The sequence below is a fragment of the Benincasa hispida genome, chromosome 12, assembly GCF_009727055.1.
Source record: "Benincasa hispida cultivar B227 chromosome 12, ASM972705v1, whole genome shotgun sequence".
Classification (NCBI taxonomy): domain Eukaryota; kingdom Viridiplantae; phylum Streptophyta; class Magnoliopsida; order Cucurbitales; family Cucurbitaceae; genus Benincasa; species Benincasa hispida.
Window position 1 is genome coordinate 55,403,887 of NC_052360.1, and position 16,807 is coordinate 55,420,693.

A 16,807-nucleotide genomic window follows, 5' to 3' on the forward strand; every position below is an offset into this window, starting at 1 on the left:
ATATATATATATATGTTATATGAAATATAACACAATAACCTAAAGTTATTATATTGTATCAAATAGAATATAACCTATAGTTTTATTACTCTCAATAATGCATGGTATTTAGTATAATTCACATTTATACTAAATTTAATTATATGAATCTCATCCATATAATTAGTATTTGAATCATGTTCAAATATTTAATTCCTCCCAAAATAAACTTTATGTTATAATGTATAGAATACATTATATTAATTATCACATATAATTATTTTAATTAATTATATCACATATAATTAATTTAATTAATTATATCATATATATAATTAATTCCCTCAATTAATTTGAATAACTCAAATTAGTCCAAAATTAATTCTCAATAATCCTTGTTGAGCTATAGAGGGGACCTTATGAACCTATAGATTGAAGATTCAATGGTATTTGGATAATTAATTAAACTCTTTAATTAAATTACCCAACATCCATCAATTGTCGATCACTCCCCTAAAGACCGATAACTACACTCTTCGCATCACAAATATATTTCTATGTCCATTAAATATAACCAGTCAACAACGCGATGACCCTTCACAAATTGCTCGTAAATACAGTCGGGCAAAAATTATCGTTTTGTCCCTTCTAACTCCTTAAGTATCACTGGTACTTCTAATGATCATTTATCATAGATCTAATGAACACTTGTGATATCTACAAAGAAGGTTGTATCCGTAGTGTCACCAGGATAAGGTATCCAACCTTATCCATCAACTACACATTATTTAGATTATCATTTAATTTAAACATGATCCACCCGTATATCTCTACATACATGTTTAAATTACATAAAATAACCTATGATCTTTATTTATTGGATTGAGTGTATGCTCATAAAATAATAATTATTTTCTTAATAACAATTTTTTTTTTATACAAAGTTTAAAAACTACGAGAATACAAGAAAGATTTAGGACACTAATCCCAACACCATACTTGTTGAAAATTCTAGAATTACTCTCCTTATTAGGCCTTTAGTGAGAGAATCTGCTAAATTCCTCTAAGATCTCATATACTCCAAGGAGATAATCCTCCTTTCAGCAATTGATTCATAGCTCTATGTTTGAGGTGTATATGCCTCCCCTTGCCATCGTACACACTATTTTTGGCAATTCTTATGACAACTTGTGAATCATAGTACAAAGAGACCAATATTAATGTCCTACCCCCCACAATGGTACATCCCTCATTAAGAATACATATCCACGATTAAAGATTATTTCGTCATTCTATGTTACCCAATTTACATACAGTACTCTTCTAATATGGAAAAAAATTATTAAAATGCAAATAATAATCTATTGTACACTTAAGATATCTTAATGAACGACGAAGAACGATCAAATAATCTTTATCAAGATTGTGTGTATATCTATTCAATCTTCTCACAACATATGCATCTAGTATAGTTCATGAAAAATATAATACTTTCTATAATCTTTGCATATTCATATTGAGAAGCACTTTTCCTTGTTTTTCTTGACCCATACTAGCATCTAAGGTGTTCTTATAGGAGTGTCATCAAAACAGTCAAATCTGATTGTCATAAAGAAAATTGAAAAATCATTTTCAATTTTTCTCATCTTAATACCAAATATCATATCAGCTTGCCCTAAATCTTTCATTTCAAAATGTGATGACTATAACAACTTGGTATTATTAATTACATTTATGTTTGTACTAATGATAAGCATACAAATAGATAATCATACAATCAGCTCAAATAAATTTTGAGTAAACATATGTATCAAAGGATATTTACTAATGTACTATTAGAGTTATCACACCATTATTTGGGAGTTTGCTTAATAAAATTGTTTTGTTGTGTCATACATATATTTTTCTTCAGGTCATCATTGAGAAATGACTTCTTTATGTCAATTTGATATATTATACAAATGTTGTTAAGGCTTTATAGTAGCTATATCAAATATTTTAGTCATATGAGAATGTGTATCAAAATCCATGAAGATCAATTTTCAATTTCTTTTTTCAAGATCCTAGGTAAGCTCAATAAAATAAAGACTTTCAATCAATTGAAATATGTATGTACACCTATATATCTATGATTATCTCATATCTAACCAATGTGATGAATATTTTGTAATCTAACCAATGTGGAACTTTGGTCGCATTCCCAACAATCCTTCCCTTAAGCAAAGGACCATAATCCTCCCCTTAAGTAGCTATCCATCCATCTAACTCTTATCTAGGCTAACTCCGTTGACCTAAAAAGTAGCATACCAACGAAGATAGTTGTTCTTACTTATATACCCATGAAAAGTCATTATAAAAATAAACATATTTTATAGTTTAGATAATATCTCAAATTAACATCAAATTCTACAAGCTTCCTAGCTAGATAATGAATTTTACATATTTTCATACTACTAACAAAAAATGTATATGGCCAAACCAAATTAAAAGTAATTATAATACTTTTCAACTTTAAGAAAATTATGGGCAAACATAATATTCTGTTTAACATGAATTACGCATAAGGAAGATTTCCAAAAAATAGAAAAATAAGGGAAAATATTTACACGAAATAGCAAAATTTAATCGTCTTCCCTTTCTTCCTCTTCCCCTTATTCTTCTTCTTCTTCTTCTTCTTCTTCTTCTTCTTCTTCTTCGGTTCGATCTTGGCCTCTCTCTCTCTAACCCATGCATTTTCTTCTTATTCTTCAGTCCAATTTCAATCTTTCTTTCTAACTGATAACTGGCAGAAATGTCAGTTATTATAAACATTTTATTTAGAATTATGAGAGTTAACAAGTAGAAAATGTGGTGATAATACTTGGAATTTACGAAAAATTGAGTTTTACGTCGATTAGCACCTAAATCCTCATTGATCCCAATATTATGCATTACTCCAAGCCAAAGTGTCTATTTTTGTAGCTATCGCAGGAATCAAACGCATGCGTTTGAAATAAGCAATCGCAAAGACAAACGCATGCACTGAAGCCAGGCGATCGCAAAACAAACGCATGCGCTGAAAGTTGGATCGTATACGTCCATCGCATGGAAGTTGCGGTGATCGAATGTGCCCATCGCATGGAAGTTGCGGTGATCAAGCAAATGTAGTGATCATTTGGGAATTGCGGCCACGGAGTGAAATCCATAATAGAAGGATGATCGCAAGATGGGTAGGACGCGTTGATGCTTCAGCTGAATCAAGCTTGAACGCATACCTTGGGAGTATCAACGAGATAAGACGATGTGACTTTGCCCATACCGTGACAAAAGCATCAGTGAGCCATAACGCAATCATGATAGTTGTCGACGTTTAAACTCTATAAATAGCCTTTGGACCTTCATTGTATTTAAATAACCTTTGGACCTTTGGACCTTAAGGCAGAGGTTTACGATCACAGATGAGAGCTTGAGCAAGATTTTCAGTGAGAATTTTTCACCTCCACAAACCAAACCGAGTGACGACCGGAGCTTTCGTCAGAGATAGAACTCGAGAGAGACATCTCCACCATTCATCCATGGCACCACCGGCAACCTTGACGTAGAGTCCTTCATTTCTCTTCTAACCTCTGTATTGTATTATATTTTAGCTTAAGATATTAAGACATTTTGAAATCAATGTATCTCTTGATTCCTTCAATGCCATCTTCTCATCATCTTTATCTTTATCATCATTTACATTCATCGTTTTTATCAAAGGCAATCACATACTTAATCGTGTAACCTAGAGATAGGACGCATGTAGCAACCCACCGAGAGGTTGTGCGAGTATAGTGAGTTAATCCTCTTTGCTTGGTGAAAGGCTGTAGCAACGCTTGTCTATGGGTTGTTGCATTGCTTGTCTATAAGTTAAATAGTCGTGTCTAATTGCCTGAGAAGGTAAGAGATGGAATGCACTAAAGCAAAGTATGCATTGTTCCTAGAGATGGGCACAATCTTATGCTCAATGCAACCATGCACTATAGAGATATAGTCATGCGGCTGACCACCAAGAGGTGTGCGATGCGTTAGTGCAGTGAGTTGGGATTACTCGGGCGATTTAAGAAAATAAACATCACTATGCGTTAATGGTTGTTGTGTATCTATCTATTCTCATCGCAAGTCTTTTATTTCTCAATTTGTTTAGATAGGAGTAGAAGTAGTGTATAAATCCATTAAACCTCTTTTTTTTATTTTTCTTTTCATCGCCTTAAATGCATTACTTCACAAGCATTATTGAGTGACAAGTCCCTGTGTTTGACCTCAAATTATCCGAGAAACTTGTGTTCGCATTATACTTGGCGCGAGCGTAAGAAAACTTGTAATAAGAACGTGTGGTCATTGCATACCAGATTAACGTATTATCATTCCGACGTATGACCTCAGACGCATGGGCGTAAATGCATAGCTTAGGCCATGTGTAACGCATGATTACGTGCACAACCCCATCCGTCCCTAATAATAAAATTTTTCCTGCCAATAAGTTTTTGGCGCCGTTGTCGGGGACTTGGCAGCTAATGTTTTGTGAAGTTTTTTGTTTTTGCAGGCACCCTTTCAATCTTAGGCGTATTGTAGATTGTGCGACCAAGCTGCAAACAATATTTGAAGTATAGGCGATGCGTCGAAAGTCAAATATTGACCCCGAGATAGAAAGGCTATCTATCGCATGAACTGGAAGCAGTTTTAGGCGTATGTCAACCATCATGCGTCCAATAATTGCTGGAAGCTCCAATGGTCAGGGCGACTCCTTGACTCGAGCAGTTGAGAACCATCTGCTGCATGGGAGACTCCTTGTGGTGATATCACTCCAATTTATCCAGGGACGTCTTCTACTCTATCTTTACGTTGCTTCCTTAGTTTAATTTATTATTTTTATTTATTGTTATTTTGGATATGTGGTTGCTTCCTTGGTTGTGGTGCATTTGCTCTTTATAGGTGCGATAATAACTCTCCTTAGTGCACAATTATAACAGAAGAATCCTCCACATCCTTCAACACATGGCTTCAATCGCATGAACTCCAACACATTGTCGCATGCGTTCTTCTACTTAAGGTTCTTTTCTTGTTATCTTTTATGCATTATCCTTTTGGAATTCTCTCTGTCTGATTGCGGTCTTTTGCGATGCATCTATGATGGTACAAATAATTCACCGCATCTGCTTACTAGGCATCGCAAGGCGCCCCTTACTTTTAATAGCTTTTTCAAATTGTGAAAGTCTATAGTTTTATTGTGTGCAAACCATTGCTCAAATATTTATTATTACATTCCTGTTAATGTCAGTTTTAAACCGACATTAAAGATCTGCTTAATTTTGCCTTACACTTTCTATTCCCCTCTTTTTCACTTTCCTCTTCACTCTCCCCCTATTTTCTTTTTCCTTTCATTCTCACACTTTCACTCACCAACAACCCACGCGAAACCCACGAACGTCCTCTCGTCCTCTCTATCTCCGTCGTCGACACCTTCCCTGGCCACCACCGATTTGTTTAGTTTGACAACTTCCAAACCAGCGACGCTTCCATTTTCATCCATTCCCTCATCTTCTTTGCCCTAATTTCCCTCTTCACCTTCGTCATTCAACTTCACATCTACATCTAATGCAATCGGACTCAATCCGTCCACCTCCAGCATTGCTAACATCGTAAGGTAGGTTTTTTTTTTTTTTTTGTCTTTCTTGTTGAGGCAGTGTATTCATTTCAATCGTGCAGATCATGAGATTTTTCGTAAAATTGCAGAAGAACGAGTAAGGTAAAAGAGAGTGTTGCTGAATCGCACGGGAAGTTAAAATTTTTGATCAATTTCATACGTTAGCTCGAAATTCTATAAAAACGGAGGTTCTTGAGTTGTTGAAGCTGATTTGGAGCTCTTGAGTGGTTTTTTAATGCTTCAAAACTTGAGGTTAATTAGTTTAGAGGTTAATTTGAAGTAATATATGTGAAAACTGAAAACTGAAATGAAATTGCTAAAATTTGAAGAAATTAAAGCTAGAATTATTGTTGGACAACAATTGGAAATTAAGGGGAAACATGGGTTGCAGCCGACTGGAGGTTGAAGAAGACCTCGCGCAAGTGGCCTGCTCTTGTGCCCACCATATGAATAACTGGATTACCAGAGATAAAGATAAGTTTAGGTTTTCTGGAGGTGGTACACAATTTTCTTGAAATTCATGTTTTTTATGTGCCAGACTTTGTTTAGTTAAAGTATTTTTCTGGTGAAGCTTTGTTTTTAAGCATATTTACTTTAGGTTCATCGTATGACTGTTGTGTTGAATTTTAATCTTCAACTTCGTCATTTTTAGATAGCATCTTGCTGCTTGAGGTTAACCGAATGCTCAAGGTTGATGGATACTTTACATGGGCAGCACAACCAGTTTATAAGCATAAAGAAGTTCTAGAGGAACAATGGGAAGGTAACTATTAATTTTCTTAAGATCACATGTTGATGATGTGTTTTAGCCTATGAAGTTTGGTATGGATTAGCAATTCTTAGTTAGCGGTTTTAAATTTTGCACTCTACACTCATCTCTATTTGTGCTCTTAGTAATATAAAACCATGCTCTTACAAGCTCTTTTTGTCCTCTTCAAACTTAGTTGTTTATGACTTCCATTGATTAGTTTATGGTAGTAGAACTTCTTAGGCATCTTTTGGTAGTTTATATTTATGCATTATTTCTTGAACTGTTGTAGCTTTGAGCATTAGTCTGAGATCTGTTCAATATTTTTTTAAAATGATCTTTGAATATCATCTTTATCGGAATCAAATGATGGATGATTTGTGATATATTTCCATCTATTAAGTATTTTGATCATTGTTAGCTTTTCTTGAAGTATTTATAGAAAAAGTTTAACTCTAAGGACACGAGTCTCGAAATATATCTCAAAATTAATCTTTTGAGTTCTCATTTCTTATTTGATAGATGGTTGTTAAGAGTTCTCCTTTCTTGCTTACTACTTGTGTTTGTTGGCTTTTGAAATCACTTCTTTCTGTAGATTTTGTGGTTTATTGTGATATTTGTTTGGATTGATGGAATTTTGAACTTTGCTGAGTTTTTATTTTTTGGCTTTTCTTTTCATTGATAGGAACTGAGTCCATGAATCTGGAGGTATAAGATCAAATCCCATGTGACAACTTTTGAGATTTGAAGTCAAGTGAGTAATCAGATCTGAGTTTTTATAAATCATTGTTGTTTATATTGTTTATTCTGTTGAGAGAAGATTATTATTGGAAGTTCATTTCTTTGAACAAGTGTTAAAGTAAAAAAAATTTTGTATTGTTGTGGTAGTGCTATCATATTGCCGAAATTTTTCTAGAACATAAGAATTATAAAGTTAGTTGTATGTTAAAATATGGTAATGTTCCTTAGTTTAGCATTGAAATTTGGGATCATTACAATGACTATTGTGCAGCTATGGTAGTTGTTTATGAGTTGAGTTCATTTCTTTCGTTATTTATAAATTGCTTATATTAACGCAACTTATATTTGTTTGTTTATATACTCTCATATGTCATCGCTCACACGAGTATAGGGAGGTTCTGGATAGAGGGCATAACAAACTCATCCATAGAATAGAGAAAAGAATAGCAAGTTTTACATTCATTCCTTTTGGTAAGTTTGTATAAATATAGTTTCCATACTTCATGTAATTTCTTTTAGTATGATTCATTTATTTTAAAATTATTCTTGATTTTATATACTAGCAAGCATGTCTTCTTTGCAAATATTTTGGGATAGTAATGACACTCCAAAGTAGACAACCAGCCCTCTCAATCTTTAGTTAATTTTTTGTATTGGTTGAAAGTTAAGTTGTATATACAAAGCAATTAAGATTTTTTTGGGATTTTTTTGATACGCAAGTAGCCAACTACTGCTTTGTAAGTATAAATTTTGTTATTCTCTTTAGGAGTTAACTACTATTCGTACTTTGTGAGCAAGACTTAGATTTAAATTTTTTGTGTTTGTTAAGATCTTAATATATAAAAACATTTCTTGTTTGTAGATAAATTATTATAATGTTGTTTTTTAACTTTTTGACCGACATTAAAAATGGATTGGACAATGACATTTAAAAAACGGACAATAATGGAAAAAAATGGACAATAATTATGGGCTTTAATATTGATTTAAAACTGATATTAAAAGATTTTAATGTCGGTTGACAACCGACATTGAAGCTCGTGTTATAAAAAGTCTTTAATGTCAGTTTTAAATCGACCTTGAAGATGATATACGATGTCGGTTTAAAACTGACATTAAAGACAACTGACATTAAAGACCTTTTATAATACATTCTTCAATGTCGGTTGTCAACCGACATTAAAGCCTTTTAATGTCAGTTTTAAACCGACATTAAAGTCCAGAATTCTTGTAGTGAATGTTGAAGATTTTAGTTTATTTGACTACATTTATAAGATTTAAATAGGTTTGATATTTTTTATATTTACTAAATTATAAAAATTTAATTTGAAAAAAATACCTCTTTTGACGACAAATTTAAAGACGTCCAGAGAAACAACATTATCATAAAATATTTTTTAGACTTTTCCCGACGCTACGCTCACATTTCGTCACAAAAAATAACCTCTCCCAATGATGAAACCCATTTTTTTGCGTTGAGAAAAATGACTTCTCCTAACACCCCCTTATGGATGTTAGGCGAAATGTCTTCTCCTAATGCAAGAAAATGGGTTTAGGTGTCAGAGGAAGATATTTTTACTGATGCCAACATACTGAAGTGTTGGGAGAAGTCATTTTTCTCGACGACGAAAATCAGGCTTTCTTGACAACACCAGATGGGCGTCAGGAGAAACCTCTCCACTTTTTTCTTTTTTTGTTGGGAAATCTTTTATTCCCGACGGAGTGACTTTTTTGGGTCGGAAAAAGGCTTTCCCGATGAGACTATTCCGACGACCCTGCCAATAGTAAAAAAGCGTAGGGAAAACCTTTTTCAACACTTTTCTGACTTTTTCTGACGATTTTGGCCGTCGAAAAGGTAAATTTCTTGTAGTCGGGTTAAATGAATACAAATTTCAAGGTAGGAAATAGATTAAACAAAAAAAATTATTAAGTTAAATTATAAGTCTCTATTTGGTTTTAGAATACTGCAAAATGTTTAATATGTCTATAAACTTTCGATTTTTTATTTACTAAACCTTTGAAATATTTAAGTTTCTTTTAAAAAAATTGATTTTATTATAAATGAATTCAAGTTTTATGTATCAGATGATACATTAAATTTTAAATTATTTTTTATCTATTATTAACGATATATTAAAATGTTTTTAAAATTAAGAATCTATTAAAAAAAAAAAAAAAAAAGAAAAAAAAGAGAAAATTTAACGACCTCTTTAAGGTTCAAGATCAAATAGGCACAACCTTACCATTTCAAAAACTAAATGTATATTATTATTAATTTGAATTCGCAAGCCAACATTAAGATTTTCGATTTATTGGGTATATTTTAAATAAATAAAAAAATCAAGATTTTTTTTAATTATTATTATTATAAAAAAAAAGTTAGCTTTTTTTTTTTTGGATGAAAAAATATTTCTTTTATAAAAGAAAAATCAAGATTGGGTTGAATTATTCTTGCAAAGGACAAAAACTTAATTATCATTGTGTTTATCATACCGCCCTTTTTCTCCTCCTTCGTCGTCTCTCTCTCCCAAGTTGATAAGGGGAATCAAATTTACCCTAATTTTTTAATTTAATTAAATTTAAAGATCTTTCAACACTCACTATTTTGAAAGCAAGCTTTCTCAAACCAATGTCATATTTTACACCTTCAATTTTTAATTGATAAGTTCAAAATTTTGCAGTATTTCATCTAAAAAAAAGTTATTACAAAATAAAAATGAAAATGACAATAAAATAATAAAAGTTATATATATTTATATATAGAGAGAGGTAAAAAGGTAAAAAGTAACAATAATATTTGAAACGTGAAGGGCCATGATGAGGGAGTTCGATTAGGGGCTCTACGTACGGGGACGAAATGAATCCCTTTTGACATTAAAGAGGATTCGAACTCCAGATTTCGTGGTCGCTAATACAACAGATGCTAGTTGTAACCTACCTTAAGTGTACTATAAGTTGCATGTACATTTGTACATATCTCATCTAACTCTTTTATCATAATTTACATCATACTATTAAATTTTTTACCAATATCTCGATATTTTCATATTTTCTTGAGTTCGATATCAACATGATGAGTGAATCGATATTTTCATTTTATCGTAGAAAAATTCACAAAACATAACAAATAGGGTAATTATAATAGGTAGCACTTTTAGGGTTAATAATTAAGTGTATAATAACATTTTAAAAAAATTGCAAATATAGTAAAATCTATCAGTGATAGATTCATATGAGTGATGTAGTATAGACTCCAAGAATTTGATCTAAATTTTGCTATATCTGTAAATTCTTTTGCATTGTGCTAAATCTGCTAATAGTTCTGTGTGCTTGATTGTTATATTTATTACTGCTATTAAAAATTATAAAATGTCACTAATTTAAATTTAATAATAAATAATAAACTTGTTAACTTGTTAAAAAACTATAAAAGTTTTATTTATTAATTTAAATATATTTATATTTTCTATTTTATATAATTTTTTTGAAATATCCGTATGACATTTCCATAAAATTAAAGACCTTAATATTTCTTATCTACATTGTCATTATCAATTTTGTTTTTTTGGTACATGATTAGTAGCGGTTGGTAACCGAGGTCCGGGCAGGATGGGAGTGGGGAAGGGAATTCCCCCATCCCGCCAGGGGAAACAGTCCCCACGAGACCTATTTTCCAAAAATTTTTTAATATATAATAATTATATAATATATTTGTAAATTAATATATTTTATACGGTGTATATATAATTATATATTATATTATATTTGTAAATTTATATATATATATATATTATTAAAAAAATAAAAAAAACTAATCGGGGTCGGGATTAGAGACGGGGCAGGGATACCTTTTCCGTCCCCGATCGAGGACCTGGTCAGATTTGATTCCATCCCTGATCAAATCAGGGATTTCTGCCCCGATGAAGACGGGGACCTAACTTCTAGTGATTCTTACCAACCATAATGATTAGTGTAAGATACATGAAGATTAATACATCCAAAAAAATATATCAAAATATTATTATTTTATTTAGTGTTAAAATTTACATATGCTTTCCAAAAAGAAATCGCCAAACAAAATGGCAAAACATCTCTTCTTCCTCCCATTCCTCATTCCCCTTCTCTTCTCCGTCACCGTCGCCAATCACCGCCACCCTCTCGACCCACTCTCCCCTGCGGAATTCGATCTCATTCGATCACTCATAACCAATTCCAATCCCTCTACCAACATCACCTTCCAATACGTCGCCCTCGCCGACCCTACCAAACAATCCGTCCTCTCATGGCTCTCAAATCCCAAAACCCCGCCGCCGCCCCGCCGCGCCATTGCCACCATCCGTTTCAACAGAGCCACACACGAGATCCTCATAGACCTACACAAAAAAACCATAATCTCAAACCGGGTCTACTCCGGTCCAGGGTACGCGCCGTTTACATTCGAGGAGCAGTTCGCGGCCGCCGCTCTGCCGCCGTCGCACCCACCGTTCGCGGCGGCGATGAAAAAAAGAGGGCTGAAAATGGAAGAGGTAGTTTGCGCATGTTTTAGCGTTGGATGGTTTGGGGAAAAGAGGAAAGTGGATCAGAGAATTGTGAAAGTTCAGTGCTATTATTTGGATGGGAGTGTGAATTTGTATATGAGGCCCGTGGAAGGAGTGACGGTGACCGTTGATCTTGATGAGATGAAGATTATTGGGTTTCGTGATAGATATGTGGTTCCGATTCCAAAGGCTGGTGGCACTGAGTACAGAGAATCAATGCTCAAACCTCCGTTTTTGCCGCCCTTGAACGGAATTAAGATGCTGCAGCCGGACGGTCCTAGCTTTGAAGTCAATGGCCATTCAATTAGGTAAGCATTTTAATTTATTCATTTGAAATTATTAAGCTATAAATCTTAATATATTATAAACAAACACAAAAAGTTTATTGTTTAAAATGTACAATTTGATTAGATAATAATAAGGGTAGTACGAAAAGAGTTCACTTACCATTGATTGGTCAACAAAATATATTTTTAACAAGTAAGAGAGAGAAATGTAGTGAATAGGAAAAAAAATATATTTTTGTTATGAATTGTGGAGTTAATATATTAGAGTTAAGAAATTTGTGTTTGGCGTGTGGAGTTGTTTTTTACTAAAGTTAGAAACATTAGAAGAGAGAGAAAAAAGGGAATATTGAGTTCTTTGATAGATTTGCAGACACTTCAAAAGTGAACACGATTGAAATTGAGTTATTTAACCTCGATTTATAAAATTAGTGAACCAAACGTCCCTTAAATTTTGGTGGTTGTAGGTTTGTATCTTCTATATCTTTTCTACCTACTAATAGTCCATATATATCTTCTTGGACCATAATTTAAAATAAAAAAATACACTGTTGATTTTGAGTTACATTGATCTTTGTGTATTCGATTCAGTTGTCTGATATCATGAAAAATTCTTCTTACTTTTTTTTTAAAAAATATTATTATTAGTATTATTATATGCGATTAAGAGCTGAGATGCACATAGTATTATTATACAACTACCCGTCTAATAATGTGCTAAAAAATTACCCAAAATGGTAAGTCTCATCAAATAATTTAGGTAAATGGCACACGTGGAACAAATCAATACTTTGATTTTATAAAAAGGAGAAAGACTAAGGAAAGGAAGCGAAATTATTGAGTTAAGAAGTTTAAACATGTTAAACTGAAAATGAAGCAGTTGGGCGAATTGGAATTTACACGTAAGCTTGGATGAGAGAGCAGGGCCAATCATATCATTAGCATCAATCTACGACATGGAAAAGCAAAAATACCGACAAGTAATGTACAGAGGATTCATATCGGAGCTGTTCGTGCCGTACATGGATTTAAACGAAGAATGGTACTACCGGACGTTTTTCGACGCCGGTGAGTATGGCTTCGGCCAGTGCGCAGTGCCGTTACAGCCGGTTCGGGACTGCCCGGAAAATGCGGTGTTTATGGACACGTACATGGCTGCCGGAGATGGCAGGCCAGTGAAGATGCCCAACACTTTTTGTATATTTGAACGTCATGCCGGTGATATCATGTGGCGCCACACGGAGGGTACCATTCCGAATACACTTGTAAGATACACTTTCTTTTTAACTTTTTTTTTTTTAATTGTATTATTATAAAAAGAAAAAAAAAAAGAAAAATACTTGTATGCAATTAACAGAATTGTTTATTTTTAAAAATGATATTTTTAATATACTTTTTTATAATTTATAATTGGAACAGATACATAAAGATAGATGCAGGTGTATTTCGACCTATATCTATTTTTATTCAACTTTTCAATCACAAGTTACCATATAACAAATTTTTTTAATAATTCTTTTCTAAAAATTAGTTTTTATTATAGTATTTTTTAAAAAATACTTTAAGCGCTAATCTCTTTTTTAAATATTAGTCTTATTATAGTATTTTTATTTTAATTTTTGGTAATTTTTTTAAAAAAACCATTTTACCATGGAATAAACGAGGAAGGTAATGAAAATTGGTGCAATTACCATTAATTATTTATTTTTTGAAAATGCTAACATTGCTCTTATTGTTTTAGTTTAACCATTGAAATTAAAACATCTAACTAGGAAAAAGTTCTCGTCTTCCATAGTATTTACTGTCTATTTCAACATTCATAAATGATGCTGATATTTATTAATAGATGAGAATATAGAATTTTTTTTCCAACTTAGCCACTAGATAAGTTAAAGTATTCTTATATCTAATAGTTTTTTAAACTTTTCAATTTAATGTCTTCTCTAAATATTATTGGAGTGCATGAAGTGAGATGGAGTATTGACGTTTAAGATGTCAACTCTCCGTCAAGTCTAGGGTTCATGGACTAAATCACGAGTTCCTATATTAGTCCAAATCTATGACTACATTGGTTCCTTATTTTTTTTTTTTTAAAAAAATAAATTTGTTGAAGATGAAGAGATTAAATGATTCAAGATATTGTGGGTGACATTTTTGTAGATTAGAGAGACAAGAGCAGAAGTGAGCTTGGTGGTGAGGATGGTGGCAGCTGTTGGCAACTATGACTACATTGTAGATTGGGAATTTAAGCAGAGTGGCTCCATTATTGCCAATGTACGTCATTTTACATTATTCTCAATTCTTTTTAATATAAGGTACTCTACTCTCAATATTCAATAATTAGTTGAAAATAATATATTATATAGATGGTAAATAAAAATAAGACACTGAAGAAAAATTATAAAACAAACAAAAAAAGAGATTCATTCCGAAATGGCCTAAACTTTGCTGGGTAACTATTTGGTTTTTGGTTGTTAGTTTTAAAAATTAAATTTATAGACATTACTTCCATCTCCAAATCTATTTATTTGTTATCTACTTTTTACTAATGATTTATAAAACCAAGTCAAATTATGAAAACTAAAAAAGTTAACTTTTAAAAATTTGTTTTTGTTTTTGAAATGTGACTAAGAATTCATTCATTGTATTAAAGATGCAAATCATTGTAAGAATGAGGTGAACATATACTTAATTTTTAAAAATAAAAAAATGAAATGATAACCAAATGAAATATGAAATATATTTCACATCTTATCATTTCAAACATTTCATTTCAATTGATTAATGAAAATAAATAATATTGTGTAGATAGAAAATGAAAATAGAAATAAAGATATCTAAATTTAAAAACAAAATTAATATTGTAAAGACTAAAGAGATGGTAAAAAAGGGAAAACAAAATACCATCAGTTAAATGAAAATGGAAAAAGAAAAAAGAAAAAGAAAAAAGAAAAAAACCAAGAAAAAAAAAATTAGAAACGGTAAAAAATAGCAAAAAAGTTGGTTTGACAAGTGACACCACTAGAATGGGGTACGTATCTACTATATAGTCTTAGGTAAGTTTTACTCTTTTTTATATAAGGAGGCTATTCAAAACTTTCAATTGATATATAAGGGATAAAGAGTCGGTATAATAATTTGTATTTGAGATATAGATTATTTTCGTTTAGTTATAATAACATGTATATGAAATTTAAACTATTTTAATTTAAGAAACGAATAGTAAACACTATCGAAAAAAATAAAAAAAATATGAAAGGTAAAATAATAAAAACGATAACAAATAATAAATACGTAATAACCGAAAGTAAAAAGTGATTACTACACTTTTAAAATGGTTCTCGCCCCAAAACTTCTTAAGGTTTGTGATGAAGCTGTAGACTTAAAATTGAAAATAATTATAAAAAAAAAAAATTTAGTGGACCTATGGTCCGTAAATTTTGTACAATATTAAGTGAATTTCCTATTTTGGCCTTCGTTGCAGGTTGGGTTAACTGGTTTGCTAGAAGTTAGGGCATCAAAGTACACTCACAATGACCAAATAAAGGAGGAAGTCTACGGCCCGTTGTTAGCCGAGAATACGATCGGCGTCCGCCATGATCACTTCCTCATCTACCACCTCGATCTCGACATCGACGGCGGCCCCAACTCCTTCGTCAAATCCAACCTCCGGACAGTCAGATCGCCGAACCCCGATTCCCCTAGGCGAAGTTACTGGACGGTCGTCACCGAGACGGCCAAAACAGAGGCCGATGCGAGGATCAAATTCGGCCTCCAAGAGGCCGAGTTGGCCATCGTTAATCCCAATAGGAGGACCAGAATGGGGAATCCCGTCGGCTACCGTCTGATTCCGAAGTCGGTGGCGGGTCCCCTTTTGAGTGCTGATGATTACCCCCAAATTAGGGGAGCTTTCTCCAATTACAATGTGTGGGTTACACCGTATAATAGCTCCGAGAAATGGGCTTCTGGACTATTCACTGATCAGAGCCGTGGAGATGATACCTTGGCTACTTGGAGTCTCAGGTAAACCGTCTGATTAACTGAATCTAAATTAATTATGTATTGTAATTAGCTTAAGAAAAGGATTTATGCACGTGATTAGGTAAAGTGAATCATCTTCTAGCATGTGTTTGGATGGTAGATTTATGATTTGTTTAATATACAAGTAAAAAAAGTAGGTTTGGTACTTTGATTTAACATGTGATACGTAGCTAGTGGGATACACAGGTTTCTAGGTATAATAAACAAAAGTTTCTATTAAATAATAGACTCAACCCTTAATTTGATTACATAACTCAATTGGCAAAAGATATATTTTTTTTCTCTACAAAGAAGTTGGAGGTTCGAATTCCCATTACTCCTTACAATTAAAAATTAAAATAATATTGATTATACAAATCTAATTCAATGCTAAGCATCCTTAAATTTTGTGTTTCTAGAATGTATGTGGATTATATTTCTTCGTAAAAATACACGTTCAATTTCCAAATTTGATTTATATAGTTTGATATGGTTTTAATTTTGGGAAAAATATCTTTTTAGTTCCTAAGTTTTCTGGAATAAGTACTAGGGTTGGCAACGGGGCCGGGGCGGGGTGGGGGGTCGTCCCTCGTCCCCGGCCCTGTAGGGAAAATTGTCCCCCATCCCCGCCATTTGAAGGTGGGGACGAGGGCGGGGATTCTCCTTCGGGGAAACGGGGTCCCCGCGGGACCCCATTCGTGGCAGACTTCAACAAAGGGGAGGGATGAGTGAGAGGGGAGGATGAGTGAGAGCGAGAGGGGAGGGATGTTTTGTTGCAGATTGCAGAGAGCGAGAGGGGACTGGGGAGGGGATAAAAATATATATATAAATTTGG

General features: G+C 32.8%; 1 protein-coding gene across 4 annotated transcripts in view; it reads left to right on the forward strand.

The window, feature by feature from the left end:
- The first annotated feature begins 11,166 nt into the window (after window positions 1–11,166).
- The window catches only part of LOC120067072 (primary amine oxidase-like), an 8,613-nt gene continuing 2,972 nt past the window's right edge, over window positions 11,167–16,807 (forward strand). The window contains exons 1-4 of one of the 4 annotated variants that reach the window (XM_039018456.1): window positions 11,167–11,976; window positions 12,830–13,217; window positions 14,113–14,226; window positions 15,437–15,975. In XM_039018456.1, the coding sequence (XP_038874384.1) occupies window positions 11,180–11,976; window positions 12,830–13,217; window positions 14,113–14,226; window positions 15,437–15,975 (1,838 nt within the window). In that variant the 5' untranslated portion in view covers window positions 11,167–11,179. The remainder of the gene's footprint in view (window positions 11,977–12,829; window positions 13,218–14,112; window positions 14,227–15,436; window positions 15,976–16,807) is intronic. The other 3 variants (XM_039018454.1, XM_039018455.1, XM_039018457.1) reach the window with 3 other exon arrangements.